The following is a 20,315-nucleotide window of genomic DNA, read 5'->3' as shown; positions in this document are numbered from 1 at the left end:
TAGGAATGGAATTGCTGGATTGAACTTTTTAAGAAACTGCCAAACTGTTTTTCAACAGGGCTGTACCATTTATATTCCCATTAGCATTGTGTGAGGATTCTGGTTTTTCCACATCCTTGTCAACATATGGGCTATCAGAGTCTTTTTAATTTTTAGCCACTACACTGAATGCGCAGCAGTATCTTATTATGACTTTAATTTGCATTTCCCTAATGACTAATGATGTTAAAACTCTTTTCAAGAGTTTATTTCCCATTCATACATCTTCTTTGGTGAAATCTCTATCCAAAATTTAAACTGGATTGCTATACTATGATTGAGCTTCAAGAGTTCTTTATGTATTTTCTACATACAAATCCTTTATCAGACATATGTTTTATATTTTCTCATAGTATGTGGCCTGATTTTTCATTTTCTTAACAGTGTTCTCTTGAAAAACAAAACTTCAATTCTGATGAAGTCCAATTTATCATTTTTTTTTCTTTTATACTTATGCTTTTTATATCCTATTAACTAAATCTTTGTCTAACCCAAGACACAAGACTTCCCGCTATGTTTTCTTCTTTACGTGTTGGTCTGTGATCTATTTTAAGTTCATCTTTGTGTATGTCGTAAGGTTAAAGTCTAGGTACTTTACTTCATGTGGACTGTTGCAGCACTGTTGGTTGAAAGACTATGCTGTCCTTACTGGATTATCTTATTAGCACCGTTGTTGAAAAGTAACTGACCACATATGTTTCTATTTCTAGATATTTTGTTCCACTGATTTATATGTATTTCCATATGCAAGTTTCACGCTGTTTTTTATTACTGTAGCTTTATGGTAAGTTTTGAAAACAGGTTAGTGTAAGTCCTGTAAATTTCTTCTTTTTTAAAGTCACTTTGACCATTCTAGATTTTTTGCATTCCTATATAAGTTTTAGAATCTGTTTGCCAATAAATATTCTTCTACAAAAGTCCTGCCTGAGATTTTCGCAATGACTTTGTTGAACCCCCAGATGAATCTGGAGAAAACTGCCGCATTAACAATACTGAGTCTTCCAACCTATAAACATGGTATATATATTCCCACTTACTTAGGTAGACTTTCATTTCTCTCAAGAAAATTTTGTAGTTTTCAGTACATAGGACTTACACTTCTCTCATTAAATTTATTCCACAGTATTTTGGTCTTTCGGATGCTACTATAAATGGAATTGTACACTGTTGGCATTTCATATAAATGGAATCATTCAATATGTGACCTTTTGCGATTGTCTTTTTTCACTTAGCCTGTTTTCAAGGTTCACTCATGTTGTAGCATCTACCAGCACCTCATTTTCATTGCCAAATAGTATTACATTACATGGATGTATCACATTTTATTCAGCTAGTCATCAGGTGACAGACCTCACTTTTCTAAGTTGCTTCAACTTAAAGTATAGAATCTGTCCTCCCCCATGAAGTGTAGCCTCTGATGTTTTTGCTTAGTTTTTAAAATTTCTATTTCTGGCCCAGTTCCCTAGGGGTTACCTCTGTGTCTGCCTAGGCAACAACACTGCTCACCTTCCATCTCCTTCTCTCTCCATTACTCATTTCACTCCAAACGATCAGTCACCTGCCTCCTTCTACCGTTCAAACAAGCCAGGCACACTCCTGCCTCAAGGTCTTCACATTTGCTATTCCCTCTGCCTAGAACACTCTTCCCTCAAATATGTACAGGGCTCTCTCTCTCACTTTCTCCAAGTCTTTGCTCAAATATCACCTGTTCCCTGAGGCCTTTCCTGAACACTCTATTTACAACTGAACCCCATCCTTCCATTTTCTCCGAAGCGCTTACTGCCTTCAAATAGATTATATATTTTACTTAATCATATTTTCAGTCTGTATTTCTCTAACAGAACATTAACTCCATGAAGGCAGGAAGTTTGTTTTTTGTTCACTACCATAACATCAGTGCCTAGAATACTGCCTGGCATATGGGAGGTACTCAGTAAATAGCTGATGAATCAAAGAATCATACTCTTGAAACAATACAGATTTATATTCATTGATCCATACACAACCCAGAAGGTTCCGGGCCTACAGAACATTGAGTAACATATGACTTAAGCTGCTGACTGTGTATGATACAGGCTAGTCCCGTCCATTGGAAATATAAGCCACAAGTAATTTACATTTGTCTAGCAGCCACATTAAAAAAAAAGTAAAAGAAAACAAGTGAAATTAATTTTAATAATGTTTTGTTTCACCCAATATATCTAAAATATTATTTCAACATGATTCATATAAAAATTATTAATAAAATATTTACAGTCATTTTTTCATACTAAGTCTTTGAAATGTGGTGTGTATTTCATGCACAGCACATCCCAACTGGGACCAGCCACATTTCAAATGTCAACAGCTATGTGTGGCCATTGGATACCAAACTGGAAAGCACAGATATAGACTAAAATTAAATAACCCCACTGTAGTGGGGAGCATCTTGTATATTTATTAATTGTTTTTACCTTAGTATTCCAAAACAAGGCCCTGGTACAACCTCACAGTTTCCTAGTTTTGTCAAAACAGATTCAATGGATATAACAAGATAACCAGTAGCTTTCATTTTGGAAAACAATTTATATCAAATTACCTGGCTCAACTCTGTAAATGTCACTCAGAAGTTTTGATTAGAAAGGATGAATGCCCTTCTTTCTAAGTCTCTTTAATTAAGAAAGTTAAATCAGAGAGATTTTGTGATCTCACCTGTATTTGCGGGGAGGCAGGGGAATCATTATTTTCAAATAGAAAGAATTTTTAACATTCTATTTCCATGAAACAAACCAGTATTTATTTCAAGTTAACCAAAATACATTCTGTGATAAAACATAATTTTTGTATAGATATAGCTGCATTTAAAAATTTCATTAACAGTTGCTCTACCAGTATTTTTACATTCATAATATAAAAGTGAAATAAAGCACTAAGGAGAGTGCTCTTAAATTTTTAATATATACAGTTAGGTCCTCTATATGTTTCTTTTTTAAAAACTAACACATATGCATGGAAAATGTTTTCATTAATTTTTTTTTATCATCAGGGGATTAATTTCTTCCAGAATCCCATTATTTCAAAATATTCACTTATTGGAGTTATAATAATTGCCATCATTACTCAACAACAAAATTTAAAGAACCCAATTAAAGTGCCTAATATTACAAACTTTAGAGTTATAAAATTTTCCTTTTTTTTTTTAAAGCAGTAAAACACAAAACTCAGCAGCATCTACTTACTCAGAGGTCACAGGGTGTTTTCTATCATCTCCCATAAACTGGCAGGCTTGAGCTTAAATCATCAGCGAGGCAGAGAAACTCCAGACGGTGAAATATCCAAACTCTTCTCACCCTGAAAAGTATAAATCAAATGCCAGTGTAAGAAGGAAAACTGGAGTTACAACCGAGATAGAACTCTCAGGAGTGGACTCTCTAGGTAGGAAGTAACTTCTGTTTCTTCTTTTCTTTTTTTTTTTTTTAAGTCAGGGCTCAGAAATTAATTCACAGCCCTGGAGTTGTGGGTGACCTGATATAGCAATACTTGGTATTACAACTGCCCTTCTGTTTTAAAAAAGCTCTTTAAGAGGAAGCCTAAATTAACACAATAAAATATGCATCCTGTACTGTAACTTGATCGCTTTTTTACCAGTCTGAGCCTTCAACTGGTAGAGATCCTCTATCTCTGATCATATAATTTATCATACAAACTTAAGATATTTTTCAAAGTGAAAAGGGGAACTTTTGAAATATTTACTAATGAATAAACTGTTTTTATTATATTGGTTCTATTCTAAAAATTAAAAATAATGCACAATCACTACATTAAGGCAAAAATTTGAAGGTTTCTTTATATTATATGAACACTTAAAATATAATTATATTGATTATTCTCAGTATATATTCATGTAGTTTAATCCATTTTCTTAAAGAGTCTGTCTCTAAATATTGTGTCACTGGTATTTTTTCTGGAAAAAAGTTTGAAAACAAGTTTATTATTTCAAATTTTTCACAAAGTACCAGAATCTTTTTTAAAGTGTTATTTTATGTTAAATAATCTGAAATCACTGACATCTTCATCTGACTTTTCTGTACTGATACTATTTTTAACAAAAAAAAAAAGGCTCTCTTCGCAGGTGCTGAGAAACCTGCTAAGCTCAAAGTAAATTTTGCTAAATAAAGGGTATTCTCAACTCTGTCTTAAAACAAAATTGTAAACATCTCAGATGTAAACATCTCTCCAACTATTTTACAGACACTTTTTGCCTAAACTGCTGGTCTTTTCCACTCTTGACCCCTCCAGTCCATCTACCATGACTCAATGCAGCACAGGTGGGTTTTTCCCCCAATGCAAAATTGCCATGTCCCTTCTCACCTAAAAGCTCATCAATGCCTTCCCACTGCTCCTAGTATATAAAAATCTTAAAAGGTCTCCAAAGCTCTGTACGACCCAGTCCCTTCCTACCTCTTGGGCCACAATGGCCACCCCTCAAATCCCCTAAAGTATCAAGTTCTCCCCTGCTCCAGGACTTTGCATTCTCTGCTCCCTCTGCTTGGAATGCTTTCCTTCTCAGTCATGACCATCCTTCCTATGTGAGAGGTCTTCTAATGCACTCTCCCCCTAATCTAAATTATACCAACACATTTTCTCTATATTTTTCTTACGAAGCATTCATTGAAATCTGTATATATTTATCTGATGTTTTTACCACCAGATGGTAAAAGCTCCCCCAGAGAGCATAGGGATCGCTCCTGTTTGATTCACCCCTTGATCACCCGTTTACTCAGCCCCTGGCTTGATCCTTGGCACATTGTGAACCTTCAGTAAATATGTGATGGATGAATGAATGAAAGACTGAGAAGGAGAGGATAAAGGGACAAAGGACAATCTAGTTATTTCAGGCAACCTGTGACCAAAACAATTCATTATCCCAAATCCAACAACATCATCAATTTCCCCCTCTACGTAGGATGAATCTCATCAACCTATAAACAGCCTGTACATTCTCCTAATTTAAAAGAAACAGACAGACAGACAGACAGGCACACACACATACACACACACACTTTCTCTTGACCCCACATTCCCATGAATTAACTCTCCATTTCTCTAATCCAGTTTCATAGAAATACTCAAAAGAGCTGACTGTATCTACTATCTCCAATTCTTTCTTCCCATTTTCACCTGAACTCATTCCAACCCAGCTTTTGTCCCCACTGCTCCCCTGAAACTGCTGTTAAGCCACCAAATGACTTCCACTTTGAACGACCGAGCAGCCAGGCACTGAGGCAGGGCACTTTAATGAGTTTATCTCATCCACTTAAACAGTTCATCACAATCACCCTTTGAGAGGCAGGTACCACTGTTATCCCCAGAGACAGGATCCCTTGTTTCTTTAAACACATGCTTTGCTTGGTTTCCAGGACACCACACTGCTGGCTCTCCTCCTCTTTCATGGCCATTTCTTCTTAGACTTCTCCTCATGATCTCAGCCTCTTAATGTTAGAGTGACCCAGGGCTCTGAGTTCTCAGAATTCTATTCTAACTGTACTCCCTCCCCTTGGTCATCTCAGTGGGTCTCATCACTTTAAATACCACCTGTAAGAGCCTAAACCTCTTCCCTGAACTCCAGGCTCATATTTTCAGCTGCCTACTTGACTCCCTCTGGATGTCTAATAGACATTTCACACTTATCATCGCCCCATGACAAACTCCTGATGTTCCCTCCTAAGACTGACGCTCCTACAGCATTCCCCATGTTGCCAAATGACAGTTCAACACTCGAAGTCATCTATGACTTTTCTCTTTCCCTCATACCCCATCGTCGACCCATTAGCATCTCCTGTTGGCTCTATTTTTAAAATGTATCTAAATTCTGCCTACGTCTCCTTTCTTCCATCACAACTACTGTCATCTGAGCCTCCATCTCCATCTGGATTACTCCAAGAGCCTCCCAGTTGATTCTTGCCTTATCTCACTGCACAGTATTTTCAGACCAAAAGGCCAGAGTCATATCGATAAAACAAAATCACATCACGCCACTCCTCTGCTCAAAACTCACCAACGCTTTCCCTTATCATTCAGAGTATAAGTCACTGTTCTTTTTCCTTTCTCTCTTTCCCCTTATAGAATTTAAGCTCTTTCAGGGAAGAATTTCTTGTTTTGTTCAATACTGTATCACTCTGGTAGCAAGACAGTGCCTGGCACATAACAGATTTCTAATACATATTTATTAAACTAAAAAATGGCTGCAAATAATATCATGGGTGGACAGTTTAAATCTCCAGATCCTACTGTTCTTAACAGCAAGCTCCTGGAGAGCATGGACCATGCAGTTACAATTAAATTCTGCAAAGTAACTTGCACAAAAAGTCTTAATATAATTTCATCATTGATGTCATATTTCCTAGAAATTTTAGTTTTCCTGTATTATGTGAAATGTTACTAATTTTAAAAAGTAAGTAAAATATTTTAAAATATGACAAGTGGGTCTCAATTATCAATACCAACTCCCTCAACTTAAACTGCAACTATCCAACCGCTTCCTCCTTTGGGGAGAGATATGTTTATTTACTAATGCTTGCCTGGGAGCACTGTCTTGCCAGTTGCTCTGGAGCTATTCCTGTTAACATTATTTGCTGCACTGTTTGTAGGGAGACCATGCAGCCATGCAGAGGCTTAAACTGGATGGTAGGAAGAACAGTGACTGTGGGTCTAGTTATGGCTGCTTTCTTTTTACAAGGTTCTTCTTTAAACTTCTCAGGTATATCTGTCAAGGCTTTAACGCTCCCAAAAACATTTCTCAGCCTATAGCCAAATGTTTCCAGGGTCCTTTTCATGAGTAAAGCCTGTCTTCCAAGAGTCCCATGATTCTTACAGGCTAGGCTGCACCAGCCAACACACACTTCTACTCCTAATCCCCAGACTCCAAGCCTCCACTTGGTTCTTAGTGGAAGCTGAATAGGAATATTTTATCAATGCAGTATCTTTATAGGATAAATTAAATTTCACAGATAAAACTGGAGCAAGCTGAATTCTGATACAATTATTCTACTCTTGAACAGTGTTAAACCTTGTCTTGTTTCACAAAGAAATTCAAAACCATTTGCATTATTTCTTGAATTATCATCAACCTACAATCTAATGAGAAACTATACACTTTCAATACATGTTATTAGTGCTTTTCTTAAGTATCAATATAAAACAACACTGCTAACAACAGGATAGATCTGAACATGACTAAAAGCATATATTTATATGACTCAGTATAAAAATTTTAAAAGAACTGTATATATGGCCTTTATCAATAACATGAGAGGATGATGAACATTTATTAAGAACCTGCTGTGTTCCAGGCATTTTATCAATGTTATCAGACATAATTCTTGTAATAACCCTGTATGACAGGTATACATCATCAGACTTCAAAACCCCCCAAGACGCCTTCCTAAAGCCCAGTACCCACATCTTCTTACATGCTGGCTAGGTATGACTCAATCTTAAGAAGCATGTGGTTAGTTTTTACCAAAATGAGCAGCTAATTAACACCTATATTAAAACTGTTGTATCTGGTAAACACATAAAGGTCAATTTATGCCTACAGGACAAGCTAAAGGGTCTAAATTCTTTTTTTTTTTTTTTTAAGTTAACTCACCCTAGCAGGTCCAAGGGATACAAGTATTCTTTAAAGAAACTCCGCTATGATGACCATACTGAAGTTTTCCATGGAAAAGATGAATAGTTTGTTATATTTGGCCCTTACATACTTCAGGCCAAAGTTATTCCTTCCATGTCACGTAAGTTGTGAAGTCTTAAGTTACTCTGTTATGATAACTTAAATTAAAGAGCATAAGCTCCTTGGGGGGAAAAAAAAAAGATTCCATTGTTGTCCTTCACCCTGACATGAACTAGACTTCTGAATGGGGAAAAATACAAGCCCAGCTCTTGAAATTCCATGAAAAGCCTTTGCGTCCTTCAAAGCTTCACATTAATCTACAAAATAAAATATCTCCACTCAAGGTATTCGTCAGAGAACTTGAGCATGGACAGAATAAACTCAGCACCGATACAAAAGCCACGCTGACGGCGCCTAATCTTTAGAGGGAAAACTGACGGCGCTACCAACAGTATGACTCCCTACCCTCCCCCCACCGCCCCCTTAGTGGGTTTCCGCCCAGCAGCGGGGCGGGGCCCCGCGCTCCCGGAGCCCCCGCCCCCGCCCGGCCCCGCGCCGGCGCATGCGCCTCCCGGGCCGGTTCCCGCAGACTCCTCCGACTCCGGGGAGCCAGGTAGGTCCACGTGAGCTGCACTCCTGGGTCTTTTACATAACTGTGGTTGAAGATATTTTTCACAAGGTTCTTTAAACAAAGATTCACGTGATCAATTTCTGCTCGAGTTTAGTTCCAGGAAATGTTTGGTTTCTGCAGATGTTTATATGCTTCCGGTTGTCGGTACAGGACAACTATATAACTCCGTGTTTCTTTTTCTCACTTGAGCAACTAGAAAACGTGAAATCAAATATATTGCCCAAGTCTCTCAACACTGACAGATGGGAATACTTAATTCTTCAACTTCTTTTAGGTGAGGTTGGTTTTATTTTTTATAAAGTTACTTGCTGAAATGGGTAAGTTGCTTTAAGTGTTTTCAGAAGCAAGGAAAGCTACAGAATGTAAGAGGCATATATAATGCTGGCCTGCTTCTAAGTTCCAGAATAAAAATTTAAAAGAAAAGTACACTGCGAAGGCATAAGTGCCCAGAATTAAACTCTGTTATCCAAAAAATACAGAAGATTCCATAAAGAAACAAAACAGCACTTTACCCTCTGTTTAAACTCGGTTAATCAGTTTGAATACTCAAATAGATTCTTGGTTGAACCTCCCTAACAATACTAAGAAGCATGAAATTTTTAACAAGGTATTTTGGTACGACAATTCTTCAAACATTATTTTGAAATATAAAAACACTTTAGAAAAATGAATTAAACTCAGTTTATGACAGGTGTACATTCTAAATCATTTCATTTGTAAAGCAGCCCAGATCACATGCATGGGTATTATTAATCACTATCAGCCAAGAACTATTTTTAGCTCCTTCACTTATTTTCAACAATGAAGTTCAGTAATAAGTGGCTCTTAATAAGTGAATAAAGTAGTAAGTGACATATCAATCGAAATCTTGAAGGTACTTATTTATTACTATTTTTATGCTCCACCTCTTTTCTCAAAGAATTTATACAACATAAAAATGCACACATTACAATAAAATTGTATTTTATAAATATAAAATTCAAACAAGAAAAAGCAGCATGCAATTACGTAGGCCAGGAGGTTACTTAAATTAAACCATAAATTTGGCCTTACACTAACTGGTTGATAAAGCAAAAAGAGAAAACCAATCAATTACAAAATTCACAATAGCCATGATGCAATGGTAAGTCTCAGGAGAAATAGAATTTGTCCTGTCATGCAAATCTGAGAACCATTTCTCTAGCAGATTATTATGATAGCACACTGGGGTTTTCAATACTGTCTCTGAGTCATATCTTGATTGGTTCATCCAGCAGTTTCTTAAAGCCTATAAACATTTACAGTAAAAATATAAAGTTCACAGGTAATCTGGATAAATAAAAAATAAAGCCTAGGAAGTCTGTCTAACATAACTTTCTATGATGATGAAAATGTTCTATATCTATACTGTCCAGTAAGGTAGCCACCAGCCACATGTGACTACTGAGCACTTGAAATGAGGCTAGTGCAACCAAGAAACTGAATTTTTAATTTAATTTTAATTTTAAAAGCCCTATTAGAAGGGCAAATACCTACCCATTTAACCATACAGGTCTAAAACATTAGTTATCAAACTTTTTTTAGTAGAAGAATCATTTTTGAGTTGGTAAACATACACCAAATCTAAAACAAAAAAAATTAAACAATATAGTATATATTATAAATTTAAATTTATAATATTAATTTATAATCAATGCAAATATGAGTTTTCCAATAGGTGAAAACTAGAAATCGAAGGTTCTAAGTGAGAGTTATAAACTCAGGTCAGCCCCAGTAAACTTAATTCTGTATTTTGTTTGAATGCCCTGTGCACTGCCCATGTGGGACTTCTAGCTACACATTCTAAGCTACCCAATTACCAAAGGGCACACATAGCAGCCATTTACTCAGAAAGCATAAAAAGAAAACACAGCATGCCAGTAGGGAGGTTTCAGGTGCCTCTTTTCATAGGAAGAGTCCTCCCAGGAGTCCACATGGACAACCAGGAACTATTCTCGTAGGCGTTCAGATGACAGCTCAGGTACAAGGAAACGAGAATCACAGGGTGGGTGCAGAGTCGCACTAGCTTAGAAGCCTTATGTCCCAATACCTCAAATAATGGTCCCAGCCACAGCTTCCAGGGTCCCCACAAAGTTCATACCCATCTCTGAAAAGAGGTCCCAGGGAAACTCAAAACTATTGCTTCTAACCAAGAATTTAAGAGTTTGGGTATAGTTCCTCCTAGTCCAAATACATTTACCAAATAAAGGTTGATTTTACTATAAGTAATGCTGCTTAGTAATATGGTTGACTTTCCACTTGTATCAGGATTCATAGGAACTAAGTAGAAAGTTCATCCAAGGTCAGATTTGTCCTTAGAGAATGAATATATTTTTTAAAAATTCTTGACCAAACTTCATGATTGAAAAATAATAATAACCCTAGCATATAAAGAATAGAACTTCCTTAGCTTCATCAAAAACTTACAACAAAATCATACTTAATGATTAAATGATACAAATATTTCCTTCAAAATCCAGGAAATTAGACCAAGAAGACTATAACCAGCATTTCTATTCAATAGCACAGAGGAGAGGTCCTAGTCAATGTAATAGAAGAAATTAAAATGAGATATAAAATTTTAAATAAAGTGACAAAATTGTCCTTATCTCCAAGTGATAATTATTTATATAAAGAATTATGAAGGCAAGCTATTAAAAGTAATACAAAAACAAGTTATCAGTGTTGACGGATATAAGGTCAATATACAAAAAAATTAATATAATTTCTGTAAGTCAAAAAAAAAAAACACTTTGTAATTTAATTAGGAAAAGCTACCATTTAAAATGGCAACTTAAAAAAAATCTCAGTTCACAGGATAAAGAAAACAGATTGCTAGTTGCCTGAGGTACAGATGGGGGGTGGGCAAAAGGTAAAGGGGATCAAAAGGTACAAATTTACAGGTATAAAATGAGTAAATTATAAGGATATAATGTACAGCATGGTCACTATAGTGAATAATACTATATTGTGTATTTGAAAGTAGCTAACAGAATGGATCTGGAAAGTTCTCATCACAAGAAAAAAATTGTGTATGTATGGTGATGAATGTGAACTGAACTACTGTGGTCATTTTGCAAGATATACAAAAATCAAAATGAAGGGAGGAACGGAAGGGAAGGGAAAGGGAGGGAAGGGGAGGGAAGGGGAGGGGAGGGAAGGAAGACAACTAAAGTTAGCTATAAGCTTTCTAATAATTAATTTCTAATAATAAATCTAACAAAGTTTCAAGAGCTTTATGGAGAAAAGCAGAGTTGAGGAAACGAAAAAAATACACGTTTGTGGATGGAAGACCTAATAAATATCCTTAAATCAAATTTCAATTTGATTCTAATTAAACTCTCCACAGGGTTTTTCATGGACCATGATAAGTTGGTCCTAAAATTCTTAAGAAAAAGAAAGTCAAGAATAGCCTTCACAAACTTGAAGAAAACAGGCAACATGCTTCTCCAAAATGTCAAGACATTAAACCATAGTAAGTAAAATAGTACAGACAAACAAAAGCAATAGAACACCCAGAAAAAGACATATGTTTGGAAATTTGGTATGTAATAGCGGTAGTACCACAAATCGGCAGGAAAAGGATGGACTATTGAACAATGGTGTAAGACATAGATCATCTGTAAGGAAATAAAATTAAATCCATGTTTCACACCACAGAGAAACATTTTCAGGCTAATTAAAGACTTCAATGTAAAAAAAAAAAAAAAGACACTTTTAGAAAAACAAAAATCCTTGCTATAATGAATGCTTTTAAAAATAAGATATTAAAAGGAGTAATTATAAAGTAAAACACTGATAAATATTACTATGTTAAATTTTTTAAAAATTCTAAACAGTAAAAGAGTCTTTAAACAAAATGAAAAATCAAGCCACGGACTGAGAAAAGATAGTTTAAAAACCAATAAATCGTTAATTTACAGAATACATGAAAAACTCCTAAAAATCAAGAAGTAAACATAAACAGATTAATTTTTAAAAATAGAAAAAATTGTGGATAGCCAATTAGTGGAAAGGAAATCTGAGTGGAAAATAAACACAAAATGTCGAAACTCAGTACAATGCAATTTAACACTACAAGAGATGATTCACACCAGACTGGCAAAATATCATATCATAATAAAAAGATTTTTTAACAGATTCAGCCACTTTGGAGAACAATTTGGCAATATATCGTAAAGATAAAAAAGCTAGTATGTCTTCCCAAGCAATTGCACTTCTGAATTTGTGCACTTGAGAACTGGCACATGTACACAAGGAGGCATGTGTTAAGAGTATTTGTTAGCATTGTTTGTAACAGCAAAAACCTGGAAACAACTCAACCATGAATTAAGGGAAGAATGGAGAAACATATGGTGGTATAGTCTTATAATGAAATACTACATATAGTTAAAAGAATCAAGGACAGCTATAAGTACCAAAGATGAATAATTGTTATTTTTAAAAAACAATGTTAGCTTCCGTACAGCCAAAGAAATAATCAACAGATGGAAAATCCACAGAATAAGAAAAAATATTTGCAAATATATATACAATAAGAGGTTAATATCCAAAATGAATAAGGATCTTCTACAACTCAGTAGCAAAAAAAATCAAGTAACCACTTATTTAAATAGACTTTTCCTCAAAGAAGACATACAAATGGCCAACAGGTATATGAAAAAATGTTCAACACTACTAATGAGGGAAATGTAAGTCAAAGCCACAATGAAATATCACCTCACACCTGTTAGGATGACCATTATTTCAAAAAGCAGAACTAACAATGGTTGGCAAGGATGTGGGTAAACTGGAATCCTCGTGTGCAACTGGTGGGTATGTGAAATGGTACAATTCCTATGGAAACCTATATGGTGGCTCCTTAAAAGTTAAAAATAGAACTTATTAAGTGATCCAGCAATCCTACCTTTGGATATTCATTCAAAAGAATTGAAATCGAGATCTCACAGAGGTATCTCTGTACTCCCATGTTCACTGCGACATTATTCACAATAGTCAAAAGGTGGAAACAACCTAACTGTTCATCAACGGATGAATGGATAAAGAAAATGGGGTGTATACGTACAATGGAATATTACCCAGCCACAAAAGAAGGAAGTCTTGTCATATGTGACATGGATGAACCCTGAGGACATTACGTTAAGCGAAATAAGCCAGGTGCAGAACAACAAATACTGCATGATTCCACTAATATAATAAGGTGGCTAAAGTACTCAAACTCATGGAAGCAGAGAAAGTACAACAGTGGTTGCCAGGGACTAGGGGGAAGGCGGAAGGAGGAGGTGATACTCAGTGGGCACAGAGTTTCAGCCATGCACGATGAAGAAGTTCTAGAAATCTGCTGTACAACACTGTGCTTATACACTTAAAAATTTGTTCAGAAGGAAGATCTCACGTGTTTTTTTTTACCACAGTAAAGAAAAAAATGTTAGGTAAAAAAAAAGTTGCAGAAGACCACAGACAGTAAAACAATCATATAAAATTTGAAATCATAAAAAGTAATGTTATATATAAGTATATATGTATGTGTACATATATTTCTAAAGCTACAGATGTATACAAAGGCACTGAGTATAAAATACATGTGGAAATGTTAGAAAACTAAATTCAAGATAGTGGTTTCTGCTAAGGAAGAAGAGAGGAGAATAAGGTGAAAAATGCTAAACAGGAAGTTTCTATTTTGTCTGTGGTATTTTATTACTTAACAAAACTAAAGCAAATATTATAAAACTGGTAATATTCGATAACTTATTTTTTATTTGCTGTTTATTTTTCTGTGTTTGAAATATTTTATTATAGAAATCATTTTTTTAGAAACTAGTACTAAGAATATTTTCTTCCTTCCTAAGAAATGGGTATAGTTTGTCCTCTCTGATAACAAAAGGTTTCATGGGGGAAAGATGGGCCCAAAATTATAGCAAAGTTGAATCTGTGTGTGTGTGTTCAACTCTTCTCAGAAGAGGATGCACGGATTTCATCACAGGGGTCTGTGACTTAAATGAAAATGTTCAGAACCATGAACATAACTGATGTCTGCCATTTTCCAGCAGGCAACAACAAAAGTGAGAGCCACTGGGTATTCATCTGAAGGAAATGAAAACATTAACTCAGAAAGATATCTGCACCCTGTGTTCACTGCAGCATTATCTGCAATAGCCAAGATATGTAAACAACCTAAGTGTCCACTGATGAATAAATGGATTAAAAAATGTGGTATATATAGACAACATAATATTATTCAGCCATAAAATAGAATGAAATTTTGTCATTTCTGACAACATGGATGGACCCTGAGGGCATCATACCGGTGAAGTAAGTCAGACAGAGAAAAACAAACACCATATGATCTCACGTATATGTGGAATCTAACAACAAAAACAAAAACCAAGCTCATAGATACAGAGAACAGATTGGTGGTTACCACAGGTGAGGCACTGGGGGTGGGCAAGAGGTACAAACTTCCAGTTATAAAATAAATAAGCTCTGGGGATGTAACTGACAGCATGACAACTATAGTTAGTAATACTGTAATGCATATTTGGAAGTTGCTAAGAGAATGAGTCTTAAAAGTTTTCATTGCAAGAAAAAAAATCTGTAACTGTCTAGTGACAGATGTTAACTAGACTTATGGTTATGATCACTCCTCAATATATACAAGTATCAGTGGAGGGTATAGGTCAAGTGGTAGAACGTGTGCTTAGCATGCACAAGGTCTGGGTTCAATCCACAGTACCTCCTCTAAACATAAAATAAAAAAATAAAGCTAATTACCCAATATATATAAATATCGAGTCATCATGGTGAACCCCTGGAGTTGATAAGAATATATGTCAATGATACCTCAAAAGGAAAAGAATTAAATCTGAATTTAAATCAATCAACATGTCTCCAATCTTTTTCTTAGTTCTGATTTTCTGTTTATATGCTTTTTCATTTTATGTATTTTTGCTGTAGAGTTGCCTCAAACTCTCTGAATAAAAGGCAAGCTATCAATAAAAAAGAAACACCCTTTAAAAAGTCCCACAAAATCCATGTGAAAAACACAAAACAAAAGAATCGTTTGGAATGAACATAAATGCTGACAAGGCAGCCTTGGTATCAGGTGTCGAGACAAAAGGTTCCATTACTAACTTTAATCAGAAAGGCTACAGAGGGGATTCAAACACATGGCAGGCTATGTCCAGGTTCTCACCTCCTTTCTGGCCACAAAAATCCAAATGCCTAAGGAATATGACAGTAACAGAAGCAGGTCAGAGTCTGGGGGTGGGAAGTATACTGTTGAGAGAAAAATTCCCCCAGATGATTCTGCTACACTTTCCCCCGACTGCCCCAGTAAAGCCCCTAATCCCTGCCCCAGCTGGGTTAAATTTATTCTTTTAATTTGTTCAACATTTAACAAGTAGTTTATTGAGCACCTATTCTGTCACTGTCAGGACGCGAGCATTTTTGTACTTCTGCACAGTTAGAGCTTTCTGGGAAAATGTACTGGGACCTGGGTTAAAGAAAAGGCCTTAGAACTTAAAATAGGACTAAATACATAATGAAAGACTGATCTTCCCCGAGGTATGTGTTTCTATTCAGAAGGATGATGAAACCAGGGTTGTGGAAACATTCCAAGGTTACACACTCGGAGTTTCTTGTCTTAGGTTATTGGTGTAAGTAATAACCTGTCCCCGCCCCAGAAACCCTGTGTCTACTTCCAGGATAATATGAATAAATATAGATATTAAAAACTTATCAGTTACCAGGCACCAGGCTAGTTCCTAAGGGCACAACAGTGAGGAAGAAAAAGTTCCTGCTCTCACAGAGCTTGTGGTACCGACAAGTAAACAGTCCGTCACGACTGGTGTGGCAAGTCCACGACAGGAAACGTGCAGGGAACTGTAAGTCACTGGAGAGTCTAATCCGAGATTGAAGGGGGAGGAGTTAACCAGATGCTCTTGTCTGCAAATAAGAGAAAATCCTCACACTACCAAGCTTTATTATCCTCACACAACAAGCAATCCCAAAAAAGGATGGCTCAGTCGTGCCGGCCAGGGAACAATTCCACCTGCTTTTCTACTCTTCCATCCTTGGTGTGGCAACTGGGGCTTGGACCAGCTCCGCTGGTGCTCGACCCACAGGTGACAGAACGTCCCTCGTAACCCTTCTCTCTCAAGGAGGAAAACCTTTCTTGAAGCCTCCAGACTCCCCTTCTGTCTCAGGGACCAGAACTAGGTCACAGGCTCATGCTCAAACCAACCGACTGCAAGACTAGAGCCTTCATGACAGCTAGAGGCTGGGGCCCCAGCCCCCCTTCCCCAAAGCACATGGATTTGAGAAGAAAAGTGAAGTTTTGTTAGAAGAGAAGAGAGTGGTGAGAGGTCTCGGGGAAAGTCATTAGCAGGATGTGCTACAGTCATTAAGGTAGTATTTCCCTTTTTTAGAATATTATATTTAGCACTAGAGGAAATACAAATAAAAGACCACCTTGTTCTTAATCAACATCATACACACATTTAAACTTTTTAACTTTAATAGAGAAAAACTAAAAATAGATGGAACTAATACATTGTGAACAAAGTGCCACAAAGGCTGGGAGATGACAGAGTAATGGAGGGAGATGAAAATTTGAGTAACCAGAGGCAGTTCTGAGAGAAGAGGATTATGAAATGATGGAGAAGTTGATTATGTTTAAAGGCTCAAGGGTCAAACTTCAGGAGTGAATAGGTATGTTTGTTTAGCTGCAAGAGAGACTCTGTGAAGAATGCTAAGAAAATGCACAGCAAATATAAAGCCCGTGAGGGCAGAACCCCTGAGTGTCTGTCTTGCTGTATAAAGGTGCCCAGACGTATCTGTTGAATGAATGAACACACAGGCCTGGATCTGAAATAACCACTTGAAACTACCAAAGGTTTCTAGCCAGAGGACACATGTGACCTAAACTATTTCTGAACTCTTGTTTTCAATAAATAGAATAGACTGGAGGAAAATGAGACAAAAAAATGTGATCATTTAGGAAGCTACTGAAATCATCCAAGCCTAAGGGAGTCAGGGCCTGGATGCAGAGGTTCAAGAACTAACCACCAGAGAAATACAATTTTTAAAAATATATATGTAAGTATACATAGTTTGCTTATTTATTTACAGACAATGTCACAAGTGTGTAAAGAAGTAGTAGTGCATGTTTTAGACTCATTTATTACTGCATTTTGAAAAACAGGATAACTAATTCTTAACTTACTTTATCTGATCTTAAATTTTAAGAAGTTTTTACAGCATGTCAACTGGTTTACCCTCGGTTTCTTTCTCAACTCCAAGAGGAAAGATGCAAGAACTTAAGTCCCTCAGAATCGTGGTCTCTGTGGCCTCCTAGTGCTAGCCATCTAGAATGACAGCTTCTGTAGCAAATTATGAAAGTAGGACAGACTCTTTCTGTCCTCTAGCTTTCCTTCTACACACCCATGAAGTAATCATGACATCCCCCAAAATAACATCTCTGACACTAATCACAAGCATACTAGGTCTATGACTGATGCAAACAAAATATTTACGAAGCTACGAGTCATTGGATCATTCATGCTTATGTCTCCAACATTATTTCTGATAACAACTTCAGAAGCTACTGATGAGCATTTTTTCCATTTTATTTTTGTTTCAAAAAAAATTTTAATTAATGTTTGCTCATATCGTCTATGCCATTTAGTTTTTGTTTCACCCCAGCAACTTCATCCACTCTGCTTCTCCATTGAAGAAGAAGAGTGGATGAAATTTACTTGAGTCTTTGTAAAAGACTCAAGTAAATTTCCCTAATCAAAGACTCAAGTAAATTTCCCTAATCAAAGAATCTCTGATCTGGCTGGACTGAGGGTACTGCTAGCTCATTATGTAACTTGACACAGCTCTTGCTGACAAGCAGCCTTGGTCACACACAAGTGGGGCTCCACTTCCAGCCAGACCCTGAGACCACGGCCACTCTGGAAAGCAGCAGAGACACTTCAGCTAACCCGAGAAAAGATCACCGGGTCGGAGAGGAAGGCTGTGTGCCGGCCGCCACGCGGTCCACTGAGGATGTGATCCGCACAAAATACCCAGATGTCTATTTTACGCAACAATAAGGTTTTAGAGATACAAGTAGCATTAAGTTTTCATGTCATCTGGACCTTTCATACCATAAATGACAAAATATTTTAGCAGAAAAGCTGAACAACTGAGCCAAGGCCATGTATCCAAACTATATTTAGACATCTGGGGAAGAGTTTAGGGCGGAACAAGTGACAAATACATAAAATCTAAGCAAACAAATCGTCTTTAAAAAAGATGATTACTAACACTATGGAAAACAAAAAGCTGCACTGGAAAGAAGAAGTAACCATGGATTAAAAGCCTCAGCTGTGATTAATGTTTTCATAGTCATAATAATGTAAACACTGATTATTACTCAAAATTTAATTATAATGAGAACGGAGGGAGTTTCTGCACATAGAGTGAGGGTGCGTGCATAAGAAAGATAAATCCTCTTCCTCTACCGTAAGAAGTCAAAGGTAATGCCTAAGACTGAAAAATTAAAAACTGTAAAAAAAGGCAACATACTATTAAGAGATCTCAAGGTAAATAACAAAAGTTAGGTCTCAGAGTTTAAGTCCACAGACCAGAGACTAGGGTGGTGGTAAAGGCTGGTAGACGGCAGAGTTTCGTAAGAACCCATGTACAACTCCCGGACTCTTTGAATTCTGTGCATGTACAACTGAGATTAAAATTAAATTTAAAAGTGGCCAAGTAGAGACTAGAATCTTGGGTTTCCCACGGTATAATACTCTTCTTAAATTACAAATTTTTTCACTCAAAGAAAATATATTTTATCTAAACAAGTTAATTTTCTATTGTTCTTGTTGTAGCTATTGTTTTTCATTTCATAGAAGGAAAAAAAATCAATAAATCGCATATTCACCAGCTGAATTGGAGGCACATGAACCTATACCAGGTGCTGGGAAAACACATACGAATAAGGCCTTCCCTGCAAAGAGTCACTCTGTATTAGAAAAACAAATAAACAACTGAAAAACAACGAGATAAGCACCAACACTTAACTGTTCTGTGAGCCCTGCTTTCCTCATTTGCAAAATGCCTCATCAGGTTTTCGTGAATATTTAATGATTCAGTACATATAAAGTTCTTTGGACATTGCCTGGCAGATCATAAGAAAAATAGGCCCAAAAGACAAACCACTGCTTGCCTGATTTTAAAGCCGATGTTCATTCCATCACATTTCTAAAATAATCCTATTCTTTTCAAAAATAAAAAAATTTTCCTCCTCCAAATGATATCCAGTAAATGGACAAATTGTGACTCATTACACACGCAGATATAGATGTAGAATAAAGTCTAGGGATTAAAAAAAAATCTTTTCTGACTCTTTTTTTTCCTTTCTAGTTATTTTTGGTTCTTTACAAATACTTGATTTAGAGACAGTCCCCCTGTAATATGTCTTATGAGTTAGGCATGATTAAAAGTGAAGTTCTTGACTTATCAATAAGTAAAATTTAGTAGTGATCTTCAACAACCAGGAAGTCAATTACTTATCAGTAAATGGCACTGTATTGGATAATTTTTTCCAAAAAAAGTTTTTTTAGCTCAAGCTTCAACTTACTTATCAAATTAAAAGAATACTCTCTCAATGGAAGAAGGTAAGCTCATACTACTCCTGTTTTAAGTTATTTCATGGCTTTGAAAATAAAGATATGGTTCAACTGAAAAGAAAACAGTGATATAATCAATTCTATTTTTAAACTATTCTGATTATCTTAAAATAACTCCTCTGACATCTTCCAAGCAGAAATAATTCTGAATGTTTCTCTTGTTCACAACACGACAAACAAGTACCGTAATACACGGTGGTTTGTACTGCAGCAACTTGACTGAGACCAAACTACATTTCCCAGAATCCCCGGACAGAAATAGCTCTGGTCAGAGTTGGGCAAAAGAGGAATTTAGTTC

General features: G+C 36.2%; 1 protein-coding gene across 17 annotated transcripts in view; it reads right to left on the bottom strand.

Moving 5' to 3' along the window:
• The window catches only part of LOC116154070 (uncharacterized), a 199,116-nt gene that overhangs the window by 150,731 nt on the left and 28,070 nt on the right, over nucleotides 1-20,315 (bottom strand). For all 17 annotated transcript variants that reach the window (XR_010381599.1, XR_010381591.1, XR_010381595.1 and 14 more), the window contains one exon: nucleotides 3,258-3,369. Coding sequence is in view for 6 of the 17 variants with exons in the window: in XM_064487359.1 (XP_064343429.1) it covers nucleotides 3,258-3,292 (35 nt within the window). In the remaining 11 variants the exon portion in view is untranslated. The remainder of the gene's footprint in view (nucleotides 1-3,257; nucleotides 3,370-20,315) is intronic.

This window comes from Camelus dromedarius, chromosome 7 (assembly GCF_036321535.1).
Source record: "Camelus dromedarius isolate mCamDro1 chromosome 7, mCamDro1.pat, whole genome shotgun sequence".
Lineage (NCBI taxonomy): Eukaryota > Metazoa > Chordata > Mammalia > Artiodactyla > Camelidae > Camelus > Camelus dromedarius.
This window is presented reverse-complemented; position numbering and strand designations above follow the sequence as displayed.